The sequence below is a fragment of the Somniosus microcephalus genome, chromosome 18, assembly GCF_052327205.1.
Source record: "Somniosus microcephalus isolate GS21.2 chromosome 18, FLI_Smic_1.0, whole genome shotgun sequence".
In the NCBI taxonomy this organism is placed as follows: Eukaryota; Metazoa; Chordata; class Chondrichthyes; order Squaliformes; family Somniosidae; genus Somniosus; species Somniosus microcephalus.
Window position 1 is genome coordinate 25,321,552 of NC_141004.1, and position 26,975 is coordinate 25,348,526.

Sequence of the window (26,975 nt, forward strand, 5' to 3'; positions counted from 1 at the left end):
AGTGTGTCTGGTTCATGCTCAGAATCAGCAGATTGTGAAATTACCCACTGTTGCTGAAATGTATGCTCACAAATAATTCTAACAGGTTTGGGTACAAAGCTTAAATAGCTGCATATCAGTCTGCTCCCACCGCACCCCCGGCTTTGAATGCAATTTGGCGCTTGTATGCAACTAATAATCATATATGTTGTAGGATATGTGAAGATATTGCGTAGTTCCAGCAGTACTACAGTACCATCAACTACGTCAAGCATAAAGCTGTAAAGACACTAACTCACTGCATCAAAACATGGGGATAATATTTGGACTGATTGGTAAGTATGACTTTTAAAGAATATATCCAAAAAATGCTGAATATATACCTAAACCTTGAATTATATGAGTAAAGAATTATTGTAGTGATTTGTGAATATATAGTTGTTGTAAACCAAAGATATTGCACTGTGGCAGTTCTGTGGCACCACCAACCTCTTGGTGGCCGTGGTATACAGAGCAGAAGGACAGAGGAAAGGGAGGAAACAAATGGCTAGCTTCATTGGAGAGTAACTACCTTCTTTACAAAACATAAAAATTAGATTAGATTAGATTAGATTAAAGATTAGAGCCCCAATTTTGCGAACAAACTAGCAAGAGCCAACTGTTCAGAGGAGGGAAGGCATGCTAATCTTTGAAATGGAAGTCGCTAGCTTAATTTGAATAGGCTACTGGCATATGAAAAGCTTACCCACACATTTGGCCTATGTTAAAATTGGTTGACGAACAGAACATCTAGTGAAGTAGCAACTTTCAAAGGGCTTCAGTTTGCCATTAAAAGGAAAGTTAAATTAGCGGCAGAAAAGTGGATTAATTCTTCACAATGGCACATTGGAGATGTAGGGGCAACACTGCAAGTATATTTAGACTGCTAACTGCGGCAGGCTGGTGTAATTTATCTGGTTTCTTATTCACGGCATTTGGGCAGTGCCGGCTCCGCCTGCTGGCTGAGTGAAAGTGTGAAGCCAGCGCAGCCACAACTGCACTGGACTGAGATTGACAAGAGACAAAGCAGAGGTACATCATTTACCAGCTTCATCTGACATCTCCTCTTTCATTGCATGGTTTGATGCTAAATGGCTGAGGGCCCTGCTGCAGTATGTGCACCAAAGAAGGGTAACCCTAATTGGGGCTAAAGAGCCCCCTCTGGTAAAAGCATAGGTGAAAGCTGCATGATGGGAAGCCGTCAACTAAGTCAATGCAATCACCTAGATCCCTCAGATCTGTTTATAAATGAGGAAGTGGTTTGTTGATACAGGGGGCAGACAAAGGTAATTGTGCACCTCACTTTTACACACATTTGCTGTGGAGCCCATCAACAACTTTTTTTAAATTCATTTTCAGAATGTGGGCGTTGCTAGCAATGCTGGCATTTATTGCCCATCCCTTGTTGCCCTGAGTAGGTGGTAGCGGGCTTGCTTGCTAGACAATTTCAGAAATAAGTTAAGAGTAAACCACGCTGATGTGGGACTGGAGTCACACATAGGCCTGGGTAAGGACAGCAGGTTTCCTTCCCTAAAGGACATTAGTGAACCATTTGGATTTTTACAACCACTGACAGCTTTGTGGTCACTTTTACTGATAGCAGTTTTGTTTTCAAGACTTTTTTTTAACTAATTCAAATTTCAAACTGCCATGGTGAGATTGGAACTCAGTTCACTGGATTATTAGTCCAGGCCTCTAGATTACTAGTCCAATAACATAACCACTACATCTTATGCTCGGTGTCTACAGAAATTTACTGCCAGGGCCAAACACCAACAAATCTTCAATCGTAAAACAGCATATTAATGAATTATATATGTGTTTAGAATTCTTAAATGAATTTGATTTGAATTTCTTTTTCCTTTAACATAGATGGGTTGTGACAGACTGTTATAAATTTCCATTTATTTTTCCATAATTAGAAAAGACTGATTGTAAAAATAGGTTCAGCTTTAAAATAAATGGTCAGGAGCTCAGTCAATGATTTAAAACAAAGACTGTAAACTACTTTCCTGTATCTTTACTGTGGATAGTGTGCAGAGCCTTGGGATTCTGCTTAGTGTACCTGTTTCACATTTAGACAGCAATTCAATTGTACAACTTCTCCTTTACGTAAGGTTGCATCTTGCTCGTATTAAAATCAGCAGATTCAAATATTTCATGTTCGAGGGAGCTGTGGCTCCCTTGATCTTTGTAAATTTGAATTTGTTGATTAAACCCTGACTTCCCAACCATTTTCCGGTCTGTAGAGACACCTAGCACATAGCCTGCATTATCTGAAAGGAATAAACAATGGCTGGCTTAGGAGAACAGGACATTCTTCCGTATCCATGACTGCTGACCCACTGAGAAACCCCTTAGGAGCAGAGGAGTTTCTCAGGCTGGAAACCTGAGCTACATTGGGAACTTCCATTCCTTCTGGGAAATACTATAGATGGAGGTGCCAGCCAGCCCTTCTTACATAGAATGACAGAGATTACAACACGGAAACGAGGAAACAAGAAAACAAGGAAGGAAACAAGGAAGGAAGGAAGGAAGGCAACAAACAAGGAAGGAAGGAAGGAAGGCAACAAACAAGGAAGGAAGGAAACAAGGAAGGAAACAAGGAAAGAAGGAAGGAAAGAAGGAAGGAAGGAGATTGGGAGCTTTGTACCTTCCATGCCTTGGGGAAGTCTAGCAATCTCTTTTGAATGTCTGAACGGATTTCTTGTTCCACTTCACTCCCATAATAGGAGGCAATTCAATTTCAATTCAATTTCAATTTTATTGGTATTTATTCAATTAACAGGTGTTTGGCCCAACAGCAAAAAATTAATGAAGAAAATGGTGAAGGGCATGAGTCATTTAAAAAAAAAGTAAAAATATATATGGATGGAAGTGTCTTCAAACACACCCTTGAGAATTTGTAGTTCACATATAGCAAGCACATTTGTATTAACTAAATAATTTCAAATGTTACAGAACAGCTAGGCTAATATTTAGTTATTTCACCCAACATTTACCTTTGCTCCCATAATCATTGGTTGGAAACGTACGTTTTCCATCAGGTTCTTTTATAAGCTCCTGCTTGCTTTGCAGTGTCTCTTGAAAATCAGTTTCCCTGTAAAACAAATGACCAGTTAGCTTTAACAAGTAAAAGCCCCAGTTCAATTTGCAACAGGGTGTATGATACTGGATCTGATACAATAGACGGAAGGGGCAAGGTAAACCTCCATCAACGTGCTAGAAATACAATTCAGAGCTCTGCTTTAAAGTGAAGATGCTCTGCGCAGCTACGGCCTTTCTGAACTCCTGTGGGTCAATAAATACACTAGCCTGAAGTTTCGGCTAGGTTGCGCTGCTTTTTGCAGCACAATTCGCCCAAACAGCGCAAAAGATTGCGGAATTTCAAGCGCAAATTACATCCAGTGCAAATCGAGTTTCCACAATCTTTTGTGCTAGTTTTAAAAACATTGCGCTACCAGCTGGCCCCGACCTCAAAACTGGCCATGCCCCCAGATCGAATTAATCACCATTGTGAGTTTCTGCAGGCCTGCGAAGAGGCTCTTAAAATTACTTTTTTTTAAAGGCTCAAGGACACAAGTAGACAGGTTTTAAAAGCTTTTGAGTATCATTCTTTTTAATTTACTAAGAAACTGACTACTGTACACCAATATAACTAGCAAGTGGTTCTGTAGTTTTTTTTTCCCCCAAGTCAGTTTCAGATATTTAAAATCAGGTTACTCGCAGGTAGGGGACTAGACACAGATTAAAAATGCTTATTTTTATGATAAACCCATTTTCAGCTGTATTAAATCAAACTGCACCAAGTTACCACCCTTAAATATATCAAAGGAATATTTTTTTAAACAAAATTACGTTCTAAAACGCTGCCCAATTGCGCTGGTTCATGGCAGATTTTATGTTCAGCAATATGCAAATGAGGTTGAGTGGAAACACCTCAAAATTGGTGTCACTTTGGGCGCAATTTGCGCCTAGGGTGCCGACTGTGCCCAAAGCGGTAACTTCAGGCCACTGAACCAGACAGACCACAATGGTCCCTAGTCTCTGCTATGATAACTCATTTCAGCCAGGACAGCAGTCAGACTCTAAAATAGGCATCAATAGCTCCAGGCTTAAGGGGAAGGAGTGGACTGAACAGCAAACAAAAGGTCACGGTCCACTCCCAAACATTATGCACTCCTCGCTCCCAAAGCGTACATGCATGGACACCAAGTTAGACCAGGATCAGGCACGGCTGTGTTAGCCCCTTAGGCACAAATATGCAGTGCAACCACTTTGCTGAGGTACAAGGCAGCACCTGCTGTAAGTGGAATTGCACACCAGCATGATCTGCCGCCTTCAGGAGAGAAGGGACAAAAAGGAGGTATGGTATTAAAGGGACGGTACTAGAGGGGAAATGAAGCGAATTTTTCCCCCCCACAGAGAGCGGTTAAGATTTGGAATGCACTATTTGAATGAATGGTACAAGCAGATTCCACAGCAACTTTCAAAGGCAATTAGACATGTGCTTGAAGAGGACTAATTTGCAGGGTTATGGGGAAAAAGCTGGGTGTGGGAAATAAATTGCAGCTCTTTCAAAGAGCCGGCACAGGCACAACAGGCTGAATGGCCTCCTTCTGTGCTGTAAGATTCTACAATTCTCCATCACTGCTTTACTTTAAAATATGCGTTCTTGGAAGCAGCCTTCAGGAACACATTGCAACAGGTGAGGGGAAATAGAATTAAATCTACCAGGAAGAGATTCAAATTGGATACCATCAACATTTACAGCTTTTCTTCAAATTGAGATTGTCATTTCCTAATGTTTATCAGCTATGTTCACAATTACATTCATCAAATACAAGCACAAAAACAATTTTCAATAAAAACAGGCCAGCATTTTGAAGAGGGAGATTTGTGTTCCTGTTTTGTAAAATGATCAAACTTTGGCTTAGCATCAACCTATCAAGCACTGGTCCAACTGTTGCAAAGCTGTACTGACCATATAGAGGTTCACTACACATGTAACTAACTCATTTTGACAAAACTAAATATGTACATGAACAGGAGCCATTCCATGCTAAATCAACCATGTCTCTAACTTGACAATTTATAAAATCCTGAGTTTGTGCACAAATTTTTCAACACGGATTGACTAGACAAGAGAATGGTTCTGAAATTGAATGAGAATTATGTTTGAAAGCAACAATGCTCTCCAGTTTTTATGAATTTAATCTGATTAACCCAATTCTGTAAAAATATGTTAGGTGATAAACAAATTTAACACATAAAAATGCATCCAAATTCTCACCTTCCTGGTATTCTGTAATCCGTATAGCATGTATTATACACAGGTGAAGTCGTGTTACTATCTGGTGTTATGAAGGTCGCAGGATCAACACAAGCAGCTTGTAATGTCTGACTTTGTCTACATCCGCTAAGAACCGGACCTGGGATGTTCGTAGCTGGTTCTGCCAATGAAATTAAGTCTTGCAACAAAAATTCAGTGGAAAACTGGCCAAATGTAACCTTAAGCATAGAATAGTTCTTCATCTATACTTCAGATAACGATATTCCCAAATTTTTGCTAATGTTTTAAAATATTCCAACAATTTCACATAAATAATCTTTAGCTAGATAGAACCTTCAGCTCTATATATTATATTAACTCAAAACTCCCAGGGTATAGCATTCAACCAAATAAACTTCTCAGCTCATCAATTTCACTTACTCTGGTTACATCCATCCAACACTGCCTGGCAATTTAAACACAGCTCGTGGGAAAACACTTACTGATTTCCACAAATACAGATCACAGGCTAGATATACTGCATTAGTAGCATCTGGGAACACCCTTGCACGGAAAGTCAATCTCACCTGACAGCAATGCCGAGGTTACACCACCAAATGTTTAAAAGCTAATTTATTTTAACTCCATCATGGTTTGATATCACCATCATTAATCCAACATACAAAAGTACCAGGGATATTGCTACTAAGGGAGTGAGGAGCAGACATTAAATTATCAATATCTTGCAGTAAGTGCATCTATCAGCAGTGTGCCAAGTAAGTTTTTCACAAAAGCTAATTCCATGCAAGCAGAGTCATGCTATTTTGGGAGAAGAAAAGAATGTCTGTTTTTAACCAGCTCTTAAATTTGGCTTTTTTTAAATAAAAAAAAGTCCAGATGTTTGCACAAATTCAGTGAAAATGAAATGTGTGTAAATTCAATGAATTATTTAGTTGCTGATAGATGGCCATTTAAAAATATCATGTGCCACAGATTCAGGGAGGTTCTATTTGCAGCGGAATGTCCTTAGAATTAACAAGTCATTCCAATATGGAAATTGCTGAGTCCGCAAGTGCCACTGCTCAATTGTGTTAGTCCAGAATACTAATTCTATACAGGCACATTTATTAACATTTTGGCCGATTTCTTTTTTAGGAAACTAATTAGTTGAGTATAATACACAATAAGACAAATTGCACATATTGAGTGCTGAGAGTTTGAGTAAGTGAGAGAGTTCTGTAATGGTTATTTCTCTTTAAATCATTTGGAGTGGTGCAAATTGTTAGTGACAATTGCCAGTAGTTTCTTGATAAGATTACCTAATTAGTTTAAGTAAAGGGAAAAGTTAAATATTTGGGATTCTGTTGGTTTAAGAGGAACAAGGTAACACTGCAGTAGGAGTTAATTGGCAGGCAGTGAAAACCAGTTCTCTAACCAATCAGCAGGGGTGACTCATTTGGCTACTAACCAATCAGCAAGGGTTTCACTCATTTGGCTACAAACAGTATAAAAAGACCGGTGCTCGTACAAGCAGCACAAAGTGCTAAGAGTTTGGGTAAGTGGGGTGTCAGGTGCTGCTTCTGTTTTGTTCCTGGCCTTGTTTTCCCTGCCAGCCAAAGGATTAGCAGACATTGCGGAGACGGAGCAGAGAGGCGAGGCCCAGTCGAGGCAGCCGGGAGCAGCAGCGGGTGTTGAGTCGAGTCAGAGCAGTGAGTCAGAGCAGTGAGGCGAGGCAGCCTAAACAGGCTCCACAGGCAACATTCCAAGGGGAGGTCAGAATTCAAAAGTGACATCACAGCCAAGCTGGTAGGTGAGTACTTTTCCTTCCCTTTTAAACCTTTTATAAGTTGGTCAGTTCAATTAAATAGAAGTGTGATATTCATCACCTAGAATTGGGGCAGAGGGTATTTAAAAATAATCAATTTAATTTAATTTAATTAATTAATTACATAGAATGGGAGAGCAGGTGATGTGTTACTGCTGCAATATGTGGGAGCTGGTGGACATGACACCATTGATGCTCACGGTGATCACATTTGCAGTAAGTTCATTGAGCAGTTAGCACTCTGGCTCTGTGTTGATGAGCTGGAGTCTGAGCTTCAAATGCTGCGACACATCAGGGAGGGGGAGAGTTACCTGGACTCTGTTCCAGGAAGTAGTCACACCAATTAGATTAACTAATTCAGATGTAGACCGTGGTCAGGGACAGGAGGGAGTGATTGAGTGAGGCAGGTACGGGGATCCAGGAGGTAGTGTTGGAGGAGCCGCAGCCCTTGCTCTTTCTTGTCCAACAGGTTTGAGGCTCTTACTCCCTGTGGGAACGGGGACTGCAGGGAGGATGAGCAGCCTGGCCACAGCACTGTGGAACGAGGGGCCATTCAAGTGGGGGGAGTCAAAAGAAATGTTGTAGTGGTAGGGGATAGTATCATTAGGGGGATAGATAGGGTTCTTTGCAGCCGAGAGCGAGAGTCCCGAAGGTTGTGTTGCCTGCCCGGTGCCAGGGTTAAGGACCTCTCCTCCTGGGCTGGAGAGAAACTTGGAGTGGGAGGGGGAAGGATCCAGTTGTTGTGGTCCATGTTGCTACCAATGACATAGATAGGACAAGGAAAGAGGTTCTGCTGAGAGAGTATGAGCAGCTAGGGGCCAGATTAAAAAGCAGAACCACAAGGGTAATAATCTCTGGATTACTACCTGAGCCATGAGCAAATTTGGCTGGGGTAAATAAAATCAGAGTTAAATGCGTGGCTCAAGGACTGGTGTGGGAGAAATGGGTTTTGCTTCTTGGGACACTGGCACCAGTACTGGGACAGGAGAGAGCTGTTCCGTTGGGACGGACTTCACTTGGCCAGTGCTGGGACTAGAATCCTGGCGAATCAAATAACTAGGGCTGTAGAGAGGGCTTTAAACTAATTAGTGGGGGGAGGCTTCAAGAGAGCGAAAAATAAAAATGTCAGCGGAGAAGGCAATAGAGCAAGGTAGCAGTGGGGGAATTAAAAACCAGAGTGTGTCAGGAAGGGACAGAATATATAAAGGTAAAGGGGGTAAAAGCAGGAATAAATTGTCACAAAACATATTTAAAAGATCTTTATCTGAATGCACGCAGCATTCATAACAAAATAGACGTTGACGGTACAAATAACTACACGAGTATGATCTGGTGGCCATTACAGAAACATAGCTGCAAGGTGACCATGACTGGGAACTAAACATCCAGGGATATTTGACTATTAGGAAGGACAGACACAGACAGGAAGGAAAGGGAGGTGGGGTGGCTATGTTAATAAAGGATGGAATCACTGCAATACTGAGAAATGATATTGGGTCAAAGGATCAAGATAGTGAAACAGTTTGGGTGGAGATAAGGAATAATAAGGGGAAAAAGTCACTAGTGGGCGTAGTCTATAGGCCTCCTAACAGTTGCAACTCTATATTGGTCGGAGTATAAATCAGGAAATAGTTGGGGCTTGTAATAAGGGAACAGCGATAATCATGGGAGATTTTAACTTTCATATTGACTGGACAAATCAAATTGGGCAGGGCAGCCTTGAGGAAGAGTTCATAGAGTGCATTAGGGACAGGTTCCTTGAGCAGTATGTTACTGAACCAACCAGGGGGCAGGCAATCTTAGATCTGGTCCTGTGTACCGAGACAGGATTAATAAAAAATGTCCTAGTAAAGGATCCCCTTGGAATGAGTGACCATAACATGGTTGAATTCCAAATTCAGTTGGAGGGTGAGTGTTGGATCTCAAACCAGCATACTAAGCTTAAATAAAGGAGACTATGAAGGTATGAGAGCAGAGTTGACTAAAGTGGACTGGGAAAAGAGATTCAGGTGTAAGACGGTACATGAGCAGTGGTGTACATTCAAGGAGATATTTCACAACTTTCAAGAAAAATTTATTCCACTGAGGAAAAAGGGGCGTAAAGAAAAGACGGCCATCCGTGGCTAAGTAATAAAAGATAGTATCCGACTGAAAACAAGGGCATATAAAGTAGCCAAATCTAGTGGGAGGATAGAAGATTGAGAAGCATTTAAAAGCCAGCAAAGAATAACTAAAAGATTAATTAAGAAAGGGAAGATAGATTATGAAAGTAAGCTAGCAAAAAATATAAAAACAGATAGCAAGAGTTTCTACAGTTATATAAAAAGAAAAAGGGTGGCTAAAGTGAATGTTGGTCCCTTAGAGGACAAGACTGGGAAATTAGTAGTGGGGAACATAGAGATGGCAGAAACGCTGAACAAATATTTTGTATCAGTCTTTACAGTAGAGGACACTAAAAATATCCCAACACTGGACAAACGGGGCTATGGGGGGGAGGAGCTAAACACGATTAAAATCACTAAGGAGATGGTACTCGGTAAGATAATGGGACTTAAGGCAGATAAATCCCTGGACCGGATGGCTTACATCCTAGGGTCTTGAGAGAAGTAGCGGTAGGGATTGCGGATGCATTGGTGGTAATTTTCCAAAACTCCCTGGTTTCAGGAAAGGTCCCAGCAGATTGGAAAACTGCTAATGTAATGCCCTTATTTAAAAAGGGAGGTAGACAAAAGGCTGGAAACTATAGACCAGTTAGCCTAACATCTGTGGTTGGTAAAATGTTGGAGTCCATTATTAAGGAAGCAGTAACAGGACATTTGGATAAGCATAATTTAATCGGACAGAGTCAGCATGGTTTTATGAAGGGGAAGTCATGTTTGACAAATTTGCTCGAATTCTTTGAGGACGTAACAAACAGGGTGGATAAAGGGGAACCAGTGGATGTGGTGTATTTGGACTTCCAAAAGGCATTTGACAAGATGCCACACAAGATTACTGCACAAGATAAAAAATCACGGGATTGGGGGTAATATACTGGCATAGGTGGAAGATTGGCTATCTAACAGAAAACAGAGTTGGGATAAATGGTTCATTCTCGGGTTGGCAATCAGTAATTAGTGGTGTTCCGCAGGGGTCAGTGCTGGGACCCAACTCTTCACAATCTATTAACAATTTGGAGGAGGGGACCAAGTGCAACATATCCAAGTTTGCTGACGGTACAAAGATGGGAGGGAAAGCAGTGAGTGAGGAGGACATAAAAAACCTGCAAAAGGACATAGACAGGCTAAGTGAGTGGGCAGAAATTTGGCAGATGGAATATAATGTTGGAAAGTGTGAGGTTATGCACTTTGGCAGAAAAAATCAAAGAGCAAGTTATTATCTAAATGGAGAGAAACTGCAAGTGCTACAGCACAAAGGGATCTGGGGGTCCTGGTGCATGAAACACAGGTTAGTGTGCAGGTACAGCAGGTGATCATGAAGTCAATGGAATCTTGGCTTTTATTGCAAGGGGGATGGAGTATAAAAGCAGGGAAGTCTTGCTTCAGTTATACAGGGTACTGGTGAGGCCACACCTGGAATATTGCATAGTTTTGGTTTCCATATTTAAGAAAAGATATACTTGCTCTCGAGGCAGTTCAGAGAAGGTTCACTCGGTTGATTCCGGAGATGAGGGGGTTGACTTATGAGGAAAGGTTGGGCCTCTACTCATTGGAATTCAGAAGAATGAGGTGTGATCTTATCGAAACATAAGATTGTGAGGGGGCTTGATCGGGTGGATGCGGGGAGGATGTTTCCACTGATGGGTGAGACTAGAACTAGGGGGCATAATCTTAGAATAAGGGGCTGCCGTTTCAAAACTGAGATGAGGAGAAACTTCTTCACTCAGAGGGTAGTAAATCTATGGAATTTGCTACCAGAGAGCTGTGGAAGCTGCGACATTAAATAAATTTAAAACGGAGATAGACAGATTCCTAGCTGATAAGGGAATTCGGGGTTACGGGGAGCGGGCAGGGAAGTGGACGCGAGTCTAGGTTCGGATTGGCCATGATCCTATTGAATGGCGGAGCAGGCCCGAGGGGCCGTATGGCCTACTCCTGCTCCTACTTATGTTCTAAAAAAATGTGGTTATTGGGCTCATTAATTCTAATCTTTTCTAATTCCATGCCATCTTATGTTCAAAATCTTCCAAATGATCTCGCATTCAAGACATTCAGATTTGTTTGCTACTGTTTGGTTTCATTACCTCTTGGCTATTACTGAATGAAATCTAACGATTGCCATCTTCCACTTTCTTGTGAGGCAGGGAGAGGTTGATGGGCAGATTGGCCACCCAAAGCACTATTCCTGCTATTCAATCACACAACAGTTGACTATGGTATTGAACTCACGAGACTAGGTGGGTGGGAAAAAATATCCACAATTTTATCCAGCGAGTAGCTAGGCGAACGAGGGAAATACCAGGGTTAATCCCTGCTCCATGCTCAGTAAACTGATCCTAGCCAGGACGTAAGTGCTCTGGTATAATTGGTCTAAGCACCTAATCAAGGAAGGGCAAAATGAGCCAATGTTCCCACTCTGAATCACTGTCCATCAGCACGTGTGAAGGTTGGAGGAGGGCAGGATTGTGCTCTGCTGCGATACTCCCAGGACTAAATAGCCTTTGAACATCCATAGTCAATGCTCACCCACAAATAATGACCAATTTGGCCAATGCAGTGGAGGTAACCACCAGTATTTGTAGAAGCAAAGGCCAGCAAGCAGCCAATGCCATCAGGAGAGTATTTGTAGAAGCAAAGGCCAGCAAGCAGCCAATGCCATCAGGAGAGGGAGAGTAATCAGTGAGTGGAAACTAATGAAAAGATTGGGCGGGGAAGTAAAAACACAACTGTATGAGAATATAATAATGGGTTATACACACCTTGATTTGCTTCTTTTGGAGGATCAGATACAGTATCAGATTGGCTTTCATTTTCATCAGAAGAATCATCAGAAATATAATTCTGTGCTGAATGCAACTTTGATTTTTCCATTGCTGTAAGATATAGAACATTGTACTGATGGAATAGACACCTTTTTTAATAGCAAGAGAAATACAACCAGCAATCCAAAACTAATCACGCTTCCCTGCTCTCCTGATGGTCCTGTATCTTCCTCTGCTTAAAATAATTATCTACTTTCCTTTAAGATGCCATCCAGAGACTTGAGCACATAATCTAGGCTGACAATTCAGTACAGTACTCATGGAGTGCTGCATTGTTGGAGGTGCTGTCTTTCAAATGAGACATTAAACGGAGGTCCCGTCTGCCCTCTCAGGTGGATGTAAAAGATCCCATGGCACTATTCAAAGAAGAGCAGGGGAGTTATCCCCGGTGTCCTGGGCAATAATTATCCCTCAACCAATATCACAAAAAAAAATTCTGGTCAGCCTCTTTCCCGTTTGAAGGACCTTGCTGTGTGCAAATTTCATGTTTCCTACATTACCACAGTGATTACACTTCAAAAAGTACTTCACTGGTGGTTATGCACTTTGGGACTTCCTGAGGTTGTGAAAGGTGCTATATAAATGCAAGTTTTTTTTTCTTAAATGTAGCCGAACTACTGATTTGTACAGGTTTAGCATTACCTCTTGATTTTTGTACTCTATATATGCCTAGTGTCCCATTTACTTAAAAAAAAAGTTATGAACTTATTTCTCCCGTTTTAAAGATTTGTGCATCTTAACCCCTAAATCTCCAGCTTTTTCACTCATTTTAATGTTTTACCATTTATCCCCCCCCCCCCCCCCTTATTTTCATTATGCCTATAAGGGAGCGCGGGGGGGGGGGGGGGTGTGCAGGGAGGGACAGAGGGACAGAGTGACAGAGCGGGGGAGCGGCAGCGCCCAGCCGTAAACCCCGCGGCCCAAAAAAGCCCTGGCAACGCCGGGCCCCCCCAGCTAGTCTTTATATAAATATATCTATTTTGTACTCTATCCATCTCAGAGGATTCCTCACTGCTGTTTGCTAAATTTTCCTGGGTCAGATGCCTTCACACCTCATTGAAGATTGTCATTTTCCAGTCCTGCACTCTTATCTTTGGCTCTTCATCATTATCCTGTTCTATTTTGAGCTCAACTATGTTGCAGCAATTATTTTCCATATGCTCTCCTATTCTCCCATGTTATTTGTCTCTCATTATTTCCAAGAACCAAATCAAGCAAATGTTTCTCATCTTGTTTTACTAAAAACATTGACCTAGGAAGCAATCTTCCATACATTCTAAAAAGCACTCCCCACCTTGATCACATATACCTTTATCCCAGCCCATCTTAGAATAGTTAAAATCTCCCAATATTATTGCGCCCTTGTGATAAAATATCTTTGAACTTTCTGCATAAGTGGTTAGCACTGTTGCCTCACAGCGCCAGGGACCCGGGTTCAAATCCGGCCTCGGGTGACTGTCTGTGTGGAGTTTGCACATTCTCCCCGTGTTTGCGTGGGTTTGCTCCGGTTTCCTCCCACAGTCCAAAGATGTGCGGGTTAGGTTGATTGGCTATGATAAATTGACCCTTAGTGTTAGGGGGATTAAATGCGTGGGGTTACGGGGATAGGGTGGGATATGTGGGGGTTATGGGGATCGGGTGGGATATGTGTCGGTGCAGGCTCGATGGGCCGAAATGGCCTCTATCTGCACTGTGGGGTTTGTGTGTTTGTGTTTATCTCATTTCCACTGTTTAATAACCTGCAATGCAGATCCAGAATTGACCATTTCTCTTCCTACTCCTCAACTGGATTCTGTCTTAGCACTAGAAAATAAGGTTGTTCTAGAGGGTTAGGTTATGATAGAATCCTTAATACTGTTACCCCCATCACGTTGTTCCCCCTCATTATTCCTGGTTGTTAACATGTTCAGGAGAGAGAAAGTTCCCAGTCCTGTCTAAACCCAAGACAGATCTCTATGGCTACTAGATCATATGCCTTCATATTTATTAATACATCCAATTCTCCCATTTTGCTCGATGCTTTGTGAATTCACAAACATACTACAGGTACTCAATGCTGACTCCAATTTTTTGTAACATTAACCTTTTATTATTGTTGCTAGTTTTCTCATTTAATTTGATATCCCTTGTCCCTGCTGCAATATTTTTCCCCTCAACTTGAAAACATTTTTCTCCTCACTATCTGGTAATATTTTTTCACTATTTATTTCAACTAAGCCTTCTGCTTCTACTCCAACAGTTTAAATTAATCCTGCTCTTTCTCCCCAAACTGGTGAATCCTTTCCTCCTGAAGCACCTCTGCAGCCACACCTTGAGCTGCCTAATCTTCCATTCTTTAACCTGCCCAGCACGTGGCATGGGAAGCAAGCCAGAGATTGCTGTCCTGGAGGTCTTCTAGTGTCCAACTCCCTCTACAGTATAGAGGTGATATTATATGGCTTGAACCAGTCAGATTGGTTCTTGCAATTCTCCTGTGGAACCTTCAAACACAAGCTGGAGAACTTCTAATCTTGCATTAAATCAGAGCCAACATTGTACATAGCTTCCTAGGTATAATTAGTGCAAAAGCAGCATAACTTGCAAGGCTGAACAATTAATTCAGAGAGCAAGATTTAGAAGTCAACCTCTATTGGCTAGTTTCACATTGGTTGGGCTTTACAACAGGTGCAGTACAATTCCAGCCCAGTGTTAAGCCACAATTAAAGACATACTATATATTGCTTTATCACATTGTCAATATTTCTCAGTGGTTCATACAGTACATTTCTTTTGGAATGCAGCATCTTATGTAGGCAGACAGAGCAACCATTCTACAATAGCAGCATTCCATAAACAGCAGCGAGATATCAGTTGATTCTTATTGGTACTGGTTGAGGGAGGGGTGTCAGTCAAGGCATCAGGAAAATGCCCTTTCTTTACAAACTGCGCCATGTTTTCTTTCAATTCCCAGCTTAAGAAGCAGACAAGGCCTTGGTTTAATAAATTCAGAGCCTCTGACAATGCAGCACTCCCTAAGTATTACACAGAAGTGTCAATCTACAATCTATTCAAAGTTCTCACATGGATGTCAAAACAACAAACTCTGTCCCTGCAATGAGTGCGTTACCAACTGAACATTGAGAACTTTCTACATTTATTTTTGACTCATTTTAGTTTCAGAGAAGTGACAATCCTGTCTATTAGAATTATATATATATATATTTTTTAATTTAAAAACTCAGCCATATAAAATGTAGGCCAGATGGGCTGCAACCCTATCACTGTGCTAAGAGAAGAACTAAATACTGTGGCTGTAAGGTAGATTTTCAGGTAAAATGACTCACCTTGCTAACATAAATAAAACAGTAAGTATGACAGTAAGTCTAACATTATTATAGACTAGGCTATAGAGCTTTTAGTTCTATCAGCCAGACTCCTGAAACTGCTAGTTGACTAGAACTTCAAAATGTTTAGCATTCAGAAAACTCACCATTTATGAACTGTTTTTCAAAATACTGGTGGTTTGCTGTGGTGAAGTGCCGAACATCAGGGGTCCTTCCATGAACTTCTTTCTTTGGAAGCATCTCTAACAGTCTGTTCATATCCCAATCCGAAGACAAATTCACACTGACAAACCTACAACAGACAATTAGGTACACTTTTAATCCAAAATAAGTAATTCCGTGACAATAGTGCCCCTCTTTTTTGCTGCTTAGAGCATAAGAGACAGAGCAATGTTTCATTTTAAGATGTGTGCATGACCCAAGCGGAGTTCCCAACACACATTCTCTGCTTCTCATTCCTCCAACTCTGGCCTTTCGTGCATTTCCCCCCCTCGCCCCCCCCCCCCCCCCCACTTTTGCCCCACCACTGGGAGCCGCGCCTTTGGCCCCATGTTCTGGAAATCACTACCCAAGCCCAAACCCTTCCTTATAACGCACCCCTCCTAAAATCTGATCCTTTGGAGATAAATGGATGCTGAGCCAATTAGAAATCTATGAAGCACCTTGGGACATTTTTTCTATGTTACAGACGCTATATAAATGCAAGTTGTTCAGGCAGTATTTAACGGGCCAGAATTTGCTATCATAATAACGGTGAGACTTATGGCACGCGCCGTTATTTCTGCATAAATGATACAACAATTTCAGGCGAGGGGCAGGTACGCAGTTAAACACGGCTATCCAGAAGTTGCTCTCTGATTTGCACCACTCTGCAGTTAGGTTTACCAAAATGGCATCTCGCTGTCTGCCTCACCACTGAAATGCACTGAATGACATGAAGTTGCTGTATTTCACGGTAGATACAAACTGAACTCGCCACCGAAAATTAAGTTGTCAAGTCCAAGTATCCTTTTAACAACCCTGAGTGTTAATTATTGCCAATCAACCTCTGGCACTGAAAATTAACTAGTATGGAGTCTCAATCCTTCAGGTATTAATTGTTGGTGAGATTTTAAAAATGGCAAGTTTTAAATAAGTTTTTTTACAAAAACAAAATACTGCAGATGCTGGAAATCTGAAATAGAAACAGAAAATGCTGGAAATACTCAGCAGGTCAAGCAGCATTTGAGTAGAGAGAAACGGACTTAACATTTTAGGTCGATGACCTATCGTCAGAACTGGAAAAAGTTAGCGATGCAACACGTTTTTAAGTACAGAGGCAGGGAAACTTTGGGGTTGCTTCCAGCTATACAAGACCATACATCAGCAACTGGCCCATCATCAGAGCAGGGGGGAGGGGAGGAAAGAACAAAAGGGAAACTCTGGGTGGAAGGCAGGAGAGATTAAGCGACAAAAGGGATGAGGGTGCAAGGTGAAAGGAGATGGTAATTGGACAAGTTTTAAAAAAAAACAGATGGGTCCAGAGGAGGTGTAAATGGGATTATCAGAATCATCAGCAACAGCTGCTGTCTGGGGAAAAAATGGGGGCATTGTTGAGTCCGGAAGGCTATAATGTACCCAATAGAATGATGAGGTGATGTTCCTCGAGCTTACATTGAGCTTCATTGAAACAGTGTAAGTGGCTTTTCCTTTCTGTCTCTTTATTGCTCTCTTAATCCAATCTCTAATCGAATGGCAGATGACATTGGATGCCCTGCCACAGCAAATTATGGCCCAGTAAACCTGAACGGTGTCTAGATTCTTTTATATTTAGACCAGATTTTTGGTAGTACAATGCCTTTGCTCTGGCTAGCTGCATGTTAACTGGGCCTATACACTGGAGTTTAGAAGAATGAGAGGTGATTGCATTCAAAAATAAGATTCTGAGGGGGGGGTTGACAGGGTAGATGCTGAGAGGTTGTTTCCCCTGGCTGGAGTGTCTAGAACTAGTGGACATAGTCTCAGGAGAAGGGGTCGGCAATTTAAGACCGAGATGAGGAGGAATTTCTGCTGAGGGTTGTGAATCTTTGGAATTCTCTACCCCAAAGGGTTGTGGATGCTGATTCGTTGAGTATATTCAGGGCTGAGATAGGTAGATTTTTGGACTCCAGGGGAAACAAGGGATATGGAGATCAGGCAAGAAAGTGGAGCTTGAATCACAGAATGGTTACAGCACAGGAGGCGATTCAGCCTGTCGAGCACATGCCGGCTCTCTGCAAGAGCACTTCAGCTAGTCCCACTTCCCTGCCCTTTCCCTGTAGCCCTGCAAATTTTTCCCCTTCAGGTACTTATCCAATTCCCTTTTGAAAGCCCGATTGAATCTGCCTCCACCATCCTTTCAGGCAGTGCATTCCAGGTCATAAACACACACTGCGTAAAAAAGTTTTCCCTCTTGTCGCCTTTGGTTCTTCTGCCAATCACCTTATATCTGTGTCCTCTGGTTCTCGACCCTTCCGCCAATGGGAACAGTTGCTCTTCTACTGTCTAGACCACTCATGATTTTGAACACCTCCATCAAATCTCCTCTCAACCTTCTCTGCTCTAAGGAGAACAACCCCAGCTTCTCCAGTCTATCCACATAACTGAAGTCCCTCATCCCTGGAAGCATTTTACCATTTTTGTAAATCTTTTCTGCATCCTTCCTTAAGTGCGGTGCCCAGAATTGGACAATACTCCAGTTGAGGCCAAACCAATGTTTTAAAGGTTCATCATAACTTCCTTACTTTTGTACTCTTATGCCTTGATTTATGAAGCCCAGGATCCCGTATGCTTTTTTAGCCGCTTTCTCAACCTGCCCTGCCACCTTCAACGATTTGTGCACATATACCCCCAGGTCTCACTTTTCATGCGCCCCCTTTAGGATTGAACCCTTTAGTTTATATTGCCTCTCCTCGTTCTTCCTACCAAAATGTGCAGGTTAGGTTGATTGGCTATGATAAAAATTGACCCTTAGTGTTAGGGGGATTAAATACGCGGGGTTACGGGGATAGGGTGGGATATGTGTTGGTGTAGGGGTTCCGGGGATTGGGAGGGATATGTGTCGGTGCAGGCTCGATGGGCTGAAATGGCCTCTATCTGTACTGTGAGGTTTCTGTGATTTCTGTGAAAATGCATCACTATGCACTTTTCTACGTTAAATTTCATCTGCCACATGACTGCCCATTCCACCAGCCTGTCTGTGTCCTCTTGAAGTCTATCACTATCCTCCTCATTGTTCACTATACTTCCAAGTTTTGTATCATTTGCAAATTTTGAAATTGTGCCCTGAGCACCAAAGTCCAAGTCATTAATATATATCAAGAAAAGCAGTGGTCCTAGTACCCACCCCTGAGCAACACCACTGTATGCCTTCCTCCAGTCCAAAGACAACCATTCGCTTTCTGTTGAGATCGAAGATCAGCCATGATCTTATTGAATGGCAGAGCAGGCTCACGGTGCCATATGGCCTACTGCTGCTCCGAATTCTTAGTTCAGATGTCTCCTGGCAGCTGGCCTCAATGAACTTGGCAGTTTACTTTGGGGTTGCTACCAGCTACACAAGACCTTACCTCAGCAGCTGGCCCACCATCAGAGCATACGGTAAAATTGCAGGTTCATTCCCACGATTTTCCATCCACTGAAATCAATGGATGTAAAATCGCAGGTAATTCAAATGCGATTTTGCAATATGCACTGGTGACAGGCGAGGTTCCCCACCAATGGATATTACCCCTTCATTACATCACAAATGTGCAAAACATTGCCCAGGGGAAAGACAGTGGAAACAAATAATGTCAGTGAATTTAAGAGGGAACTAGATAGGGTTTTTTTGGGGCAAAAAACATGATTATGCTGGGGGGAAGGAAGGTAATAAGAGAGAGTTCATACTTTATTTTTTGATCTTTTTAGGACTAACCAGATAGGCAGCAATGGTCTTTTCCAGACCCATATATGCCTAACTTTTGATCCCGCTGGTGCCAGGGCCAATGCCACCTGCCTCCCAATTTGCAGTGTTCCACATTACAAAATTAAGCTAGATGCGATTTTAAAAAAAAAAAAAAAAAAGTAAAGGCAGGTAGCTGTTTCTCCTAAAAACAAAATCTTAAAAATAAATGTACCTGTGTTTGGACAAGGAGAAACAGGTGTTGCACTTGGGAAAGAGTATAAACTGTAAATGCAAATTTTAGGAAAGAAGGAAGGGCGAGGGGTGGAAACACGTGGTTGCATTGTTAAAAATAAGCTTTATGGTGAATTTGGGGGAGCAACCTATTACTGCTTGGAATTACGGCCAGCCAATACTCTAAACTACAGCAATTTTAAAAACCGGTTTATGTATGGATTGCTTAAGCCATCAAAATTAATCTATTCTATAGGACAATTCAGGAAAAAGAGAGAGCTATTCAGGGCAGAGCCGAACCATTTACAGACGATAACGAGGAATTCAGAATTCATCGCCTACTGCTGTGGGCAGAATTAGATGTAGTGGGTTTGGGAGTGGCAATACCAAATAGTCTAAATGCAGTGCTCCAAACGCAAGGGTTTCTGTTTACCTTAAAGTTGCATTGTTACCTTTAAATGGTCATAATGATCAGCATACACCAGTCACTGAAAGCAAACATGCAGGTGCAGCAAGCAGTTAGGAAGGCAAATGGTACGTTGGCCTTCATTGCAAGAGGATTGGCGTACAGGAGCAAGAATGTCTTCCTAGTTGTACAGGGCCTGGTGAGACCACACCTGGAGTACTGTGTGCAGTTTTGGTCTCCTTACCCAAGAAAGGATGTCATAGAGGGAGTGCAGCAAAGGTTCACCAGACTGATTCCTGGGATGGCAAGACTGTCGTATGAGGAGAGATTGGGTCGACTAGGCCTGTATTCACTAGAGTTTAGAAGAATGAGAGGGATTCTCATCGAAACGTATAAAATTCTGACAGGGCTAGACAGACTGGATGCAGGGAGGATGTTTCCCCTGGCTGGGGGGTCTAGAATGAGGGGTCACAGTCTCAGGATACTGGGTAGGACATTTAGGACTGAGATGAGGAGAAATGTCTTCACTCAGAGGGTGGTGAACCTGTGGGATTCTCTACCACAGAAGGCTGTGGAGGCCAAGTCACTGAATATATTTAAGATGGAGATAGATAGATTTCTAGACACAAATGGCATCAAGGGATATGGGGAGAGCAGGAATATGGTATTGAGATAGAGGATCAGCCATGATCATATTGAATGGCCGACTCCCGCTCCTATTATTTTTTATGTTTCTTTTTCTATAAAAGTTTCAGAAATGATACGATACACATTATGCTATCCTACACATAATCTGCTTTCTCTATGAAGCAGACCTGGGTATCAATGCTTAGCAGTTTCCATGCGTCATCATGATTGTGTTCAGATACAGTTACAATGGTTAACTCCATAATTACCTCCAACATGCTTAGCAGACCAAAGGAGAAGTCAGATAATCCAATAGCAGAATGCAAGACCCACAGAAATTTGGCTCTACATTGCTGTCGTGTCGCCAGACGTTAAGTTGCTTATGTCCAGGTGTGCAGCCAATAACAGAAGTGCAAGTCAAACCAGAAATATTTCAGATACTGGAAATCTGAAATAAATACAGAAAATGCTGGAAACACTACAGGTCCAGCAGCACCTGTTGAGAATAGATAAATTAACCTTTCAAGTGTGAACCCTTCATTAAAACTGGAAGATATTATAGATCAACAGCACTTTAAAAAAAAACAAAGGGAAAGGAAGGGCCAAATGGGGAGGAAACACACAGATATACACAATCTCATGCACGTGCAGGAAGTAGTTAAGTGCTTACATGGAAAAACAGGAGATGGCAGAAGTAATATTAATATGAGAGAAATTAAATTAATTAAAAATATTTACAAGACACAGAACACATGAATAACTGAGGAAATGGGATAAAGGAGATAGCAGAGGAAACACAAAAAAACTGGCAATATGGAGCCGGCTCCAGTGGCCTAGGATCCTGGGAGAAGAAAAAAGGTCGACCCTAAGGAAGCAGATTGCCCTGCCACAACAGCATTCTGAAAGATGGTACGCACAAGCACCAATTCATTTCTTCCCTGCCCTCCATCCTCCAGGAAAACCAACCTACATCGCCAGCATTTGTTGGCGAGAATACTGGAGCTATAGTTAGGGTTTGAAGTTATTGAAGTCATTATGATGGCCAAAAGGCTGCATAGGGACTAATAGAAAGACATGGTGCTGTTCCTCAAACTTACATTGGAGCTTCAACGGAATAGTGTAGAAGGCCAAAGACAAAGGTCAGAGTGGGATGGGGAAGTGAAGCATTTTACAGGTCATTCTACTTCTCATGCGTGCGTTTTTCCCCTGGGCCAAATGGCCTGTTTCTGTATAATCTACTATCTTCCAGTTCTGATGAAGGGTTAACACCTGAAACATTAACTTGTCTGTTCTCTCCATAGATACTGACTGATCTAATGTTTCTAGTAATTCTGTTTTTGCTCAATTTCCAGCATGTACAGTTTTCTGCTTTGTGACTAACTAATGCAGAGTCATACATTTTGGTTCTCTAGTGTCTAGCCCTTCTTTCCATTGTATGGTATAAGGACCATCTCAGAATCGAATAATCTCTTATCCTTAAACAGGTTACATGTTATTCCATCAATACTTCCTTCTCACCCCTCAACTCTGTCCCCTTTCTTCAGATTCAATTAAAACAGTTGCTCATCTTTCATTTTTTCAGTTCTGAAGGCCTGTATGCCCAAAACATTAAGTTTCCTGATCTCTTCACAGCTGCTGAGTGACCTGCTGTCTTTCCAGTATTCTCAACTTTTATACTTACCCTTTTGATTGACCACCTTTTGCAACTTCATAAAATGTGATTTTATCAACATTAAATATTCCAGCAGAACGAATGGCAGCTACTAAGTCATCACCAGATGTCCACTGTAAGAAATTAATATACAGCCAAAATTAGAATCAGGCATTTACGTCATAGGAGGAGGCCATTCAGCCCATCTGTGTCTGTGCCAGCCAAAAAAAAAGTTATCTAGCCTAATCCCACTTTCTAGCTCTTGGTCCGTAGCCTTTCAGATTGCAGCATTTCAAGTGCACATCCAAGTACTTTTTGAATGCGATGAGGGTTTCTGCCTCTACCACCCTTTCAGGCAGAAAGTTCCAGACACCCCACCATCCTCTGGGTGAAAAGAGTTCTCAACTTCCCTCTAATCCTACTACCAATTACTTTAAATACATGCCCCCTGTTTATTGACCCCCTAAGGGAAAATTGTCCTTCCTATCCAATTTATCTAGGCCCCTTCCTTGTATCCCTCGCTACCCATATCTCCCTACTCTCTTCCATCCCCACTTCCTTCTGTGTCTGCTTATGGGGGGAAAAAAGAATCTTCCGCACTGCCCCGCCCCCCCAACCCCCGCGCCGCCAAAAAAAACCCACTTACAATGGTACTTTCTAAATCGCAACTGCCTAGCCTTTGGCCCTACATTTCCCACAATACTTCTACTGCCGTTGATCTGAATAAGTTCCTTATGTCAAACACTTCCCAAAAAAAATTAGAGGGAACACTGGTGGACACCAGTGGACATCCCGCTACAGCTAGCCGGTTTCGTTGGGTTGAAAATCATCCAGCTACTGCGTGCAGCCAGTCAGCAGATAAGGCCTGTTTGTAACAGAGCGGTCGAGGAAGGGTTTTTTGAGGAGGGATTTTGGGGGGGGGGATGATGGGAATATTTAAAGGGAGGGTGACAGTACCCGAGGCGAAGGAACCACCTACAATGTCAGTCAGCATTGGTCCAGGAAGCGAAGTTGGGTGGTCAGCAGTTTAGTGGGAGTGAGGTCGCGAGTGCATGAGTTAAGCTTAGAGAGGGCATATAGGGGAGAAGCTATTAAAAAATGTTGGCGAGGTTTGGCCTGCTGGTAACGGGAAGCAGAAGAGGCAGCTGAACAGATGGTCTCAGTCTTGATGATAAAAGAAGTCTGAGCTCCTCGCCCTTGTTGGAGAGGACGAGGGAGGGGAGAGTGTTTCAAGTAGATGGTTGGTAATGGAGAAATGAAGTCAGAGGGCTTCTTTCTTCTCCAGGATGACATTGGCATAGTGTGTGCAGCTTTAGCAGAGTGCAGCCTGATAACACTTGATGCGGTTCAGCTAGATCTGGAATTGACAGCTAAACCAGTTGCGCGCCCCATTTAAATTTCCGTGCACGCGCGGTTTTTCCATTTAAAAGCCAGTGAGCCGGCTGCGGGGGACATCCAGACCATTGGGGAACATTGGTGCCCGCAGCTCACCAAGAAAATGTTTGAGGCCCGAACCCAAAATTGGTTCAGGCCGCCCAACTGCCGTGTCGGGCAGATGCCACAAGCGCAATGCCCACTTGGTGACCAACCTGAAAGTCTCCCTCTATTTTCAAAGCTATCTGAGCATGTCAATTTTTGCAAAGCAGTGTCCCTTCAGTTTCTACCTACTCTAAAAATCTACACTGACAACACGACCATCTCTACCAACATTATAATCAATACCATTACTTTATAAACCAAGAGGTCTTAGTCTATAGTAATATACTGTATCAGGCATTAATATGTCAGTCATTTTAATTATTCACAATTAGCTTTCTCAAGAATAGTTGGCCAGCGAACTGCCTGAAACATGCCATCAATTCTCTAAGCTGAACACATTTAAAGTGATCATATTACGTCCTACCACACCTGTGGTCATAATATAAAAGAGACCAAAAGTAATGCTCACCCATGTCAGGTTTCCAATCAACAGAATCTTCTCCACAGGAAGTGGAACATCAGTCTTAACCGGACTGCAACGTTTAGATGGGGCAGCAATAATTGGGACAATTACAGTATTCGATGAGCGCGTTAGCAGGTGCTTAGAATTGTCCTTTGCAGGATTTAATCCATTATTTAAAGGCACTCCTATTATATCATTAATCAAATCATCATATAAATCCATCTGGCCCCGATTTTCATTTTCCAGCTGCTGAGAAAGAAAGAGCACAATAGTGAGCACTTCTCATTTAATGTTTCACGCCACAAGACAGTACTGTATAGTATGACCATATTTAGAATGTTCTAATAAAAGGACCCCTATTGTTTCACCACTGCTGCTGTCTTTGCACAAAGTACAGGTCTATATTAATGCTTTGAATCATTTAGTGACATTAACAATGTGGAAAACACACTTACAACAAACATTTCCTTCACTATTTCCCTTTTATTGTGGCGAATATTTTGCAAACACACATCTGTACACCTCAGCATCATTATGGGGTATCCTAGAATATACCTGAAAGGTCAATAATTCAAAGCAAAATTTTCTCTTCAAAATTAAATGCATTTCAGAAGTACAAATTAAGAAAACAAACACACATGAATGAAAATGATCCTGTACACTTATTATTCCTAGTACAGTAGTTTAACAAAGACTGCACTCCTACAATCAGTATTTTTAATAAAAATAAACAGACCTCTGGAGAAGGAATATCACACCATAACAAAACGATAAATATCTGTTGCACTTGCCAAGTCTCTGGCTTTAGTAGAAAGAATATTTGCTTGCCGATTGTTATACATAACTATATTTGTAAAGAGTGCTTTTTTTTTTATACAATGCAATTTGCAAGAGTTAAACAATGAGCATGAACAAATTGACATTCTCTGCAGATGGATGGGTCCCAAATTCACTTTGCAGATACAAAGTTGTCCAATGGAGATAAACATAATATCAAAGTTCACATGTGTGATCCAAGACATCTAAATAACAATGTTTCATTGAGTAAATTTCAAACTATTTCCAGAGCACTAATTTTTTCTAACTGAATTAGTTAAATTTAGTTTTTAATTCATGGGATTGCTGGATTTTTAATGTCTTGGCAATTGAATTCTACAATCCATGTCTGTGGCCTTGATTGGTTTGAAATCTCTCGGTCATGGGAACTAAAGTGTTATGTATCATACCATACATGTACCTTGAATTGTCAGTACCAGTTGGTTAGTCAGCACAATGTGTGCTTATTTCTTAACCTAGTGTTGAATTCATACTATTGAACATGAAATGCATAAACTTAAATCTATAACTAAAATGCATTTTTTTAAATTATAACACCTCGAGAAATTGCCCACCATCTGATGATGATTCTTCAGAATTCTTTCTACACTTTTTGAAAATGTAATAAATCTAATTGTGCAGATGATCCCACCACCCATTTTCCATAATATGTTGTTTCCTAACACTATGCAATGAATATTCAAATATCAAAATAATTTTGATTTCTGACAAATGACCACCACAGGAATAGATTAGTGGAAATTAATTATTTTAGGATTAGGTGTAAACCTGCAAGGCAAGTCATACTTCAGCATCATTATGAACTTTTCATTATTTTCTTCTATTTACAGTAATTAAACCATCAACATGGCAGAGGTGGTGTAGTACAAACCAAGAACCTGTTGGGATTAGGATTACAACCAAGCCAAACCCAACAAAAGCACGTTGCGGCTAGTTACTCACATACATTCTAACAACAATTTTATAACTCTCGATTATGACAAATATTTGGTATGACATGCATACAAATTTACCCAGATAAGGACAATTCAGGTGAAGTGCTGTAAAACAGAGAACATCCGGATTGACCCTTAATGTTATTTGCTACAAGACAAACACGATTCTTAAAAATCACACTTGTGTAGACGGGTCTGGAATTTCGGGTCTCATTGTAAACATTTCTGACCTTGCACCACCTTGTCCCCTCCCATTTATAACAGGTGTTATTTAATCGCAGACACGTTCAACCCTCATCGATAGAGTGGAGCCGAAGTAAACATTCCCGTTAAAACCTCTCACTCACGACTCCAGACATCGCAGCCGCGGCCCTAATTTAAACTAAGCAACGGTTCGCCGAATAACAAATACTTCCGGAATGACAGGTGGCTTCTCGGTTGCCCGACCCCACGGTACCTGCTCCGAGCTGTCGCCCTCTGCACTAGCCACATCCAACAGACCACGGCCCGACTCGCCAGCCATGTTCGAGTGGATCGCCATTTTAAAAGAGCCCATGGTGCTAAGCGGGGGCTGCGCGGCCCTTACGCATTTCACGCACTGTGCGTGCCTTGTGCGCCTCACCTATTTGGTGGACATTAATGAACGTTTCTAGCAGTAGCTGCAGACATTGGAACACATCTCATCTTCCGATTAACCCTTTTTTGTCGCAAAATGATTTCGAAGCAGGAAAATCAAATAAAAAGCAAAAAAAAACTACAAATGCAGGAAATACGAAATAAAAATGTTGGAAATAAATAACAGGTCAGTCAGCAACTGTGGAAAAAGGCATGTTGTAATGTTTGGTTGGAAACCCTCAGAACTGAAGCCTGAAACAAAAACCAGCATTAAAAAAAAAGAAAATGGAAAAAACAGAGGTAAAGGAGGAAGAGAATTAACAGATGCACAAATCATAGAGAGGGAGATCTATAATTTGCTCTGTAGAGGGCTATTACATGATATAAAAGATCATCAGTGAGATGATG

The 26,975-nt window shown here is 41.7% G+C and overlaps 1 protein-coding gene across 1 annotated transcript in view; it reads right to left on the reverse strand.

Annotated features, from left to right (window-relative positions):
* The window catches only part of LOC147105141 (uncharacterized), a 78,958-nt gene extending 52,432 nt beyond the window's left edge, over positions 1–26,526 (reverse strand). Inside the window, exons 1-8 of the mRNA XM_086011785.1 lie at positions 26,410–26,526; positions 24,636–24,735; positions 24,187–24,426; positions 22,269–22,372; positions 15,566–15,711; positions 12,034–12,147; positions 5,312–5,471; positions 3,021–3,118 (exon numbers count right to left, since the gene is read on the reverse strand). Coding sequence (XP_085867911.1) covers positions 3,021–3,118; positions 5,312–5,471; positions 12,034–12,147; positions 15,566–15,711; positions 22,269–22,372; positions 24,187–24,426; positions 24,636–24,735; positions 26,410–26,444 — 997 coding nt within the window. The 5' untranslated portion in view covers positions 26,445–26,526. The remainder of the gene's footprint in view (positions 1–3,020; positions 3,119–5,311; positions 5,472–12,033; positions 12,148–15,565; positions 15,712–22,268; positions 22,373–24,186; positions 24,427–24,635; positions 24,736–26,409) is intronic.
* Positions 26,527–26,975: the final 449 nt, after the last annotated feature.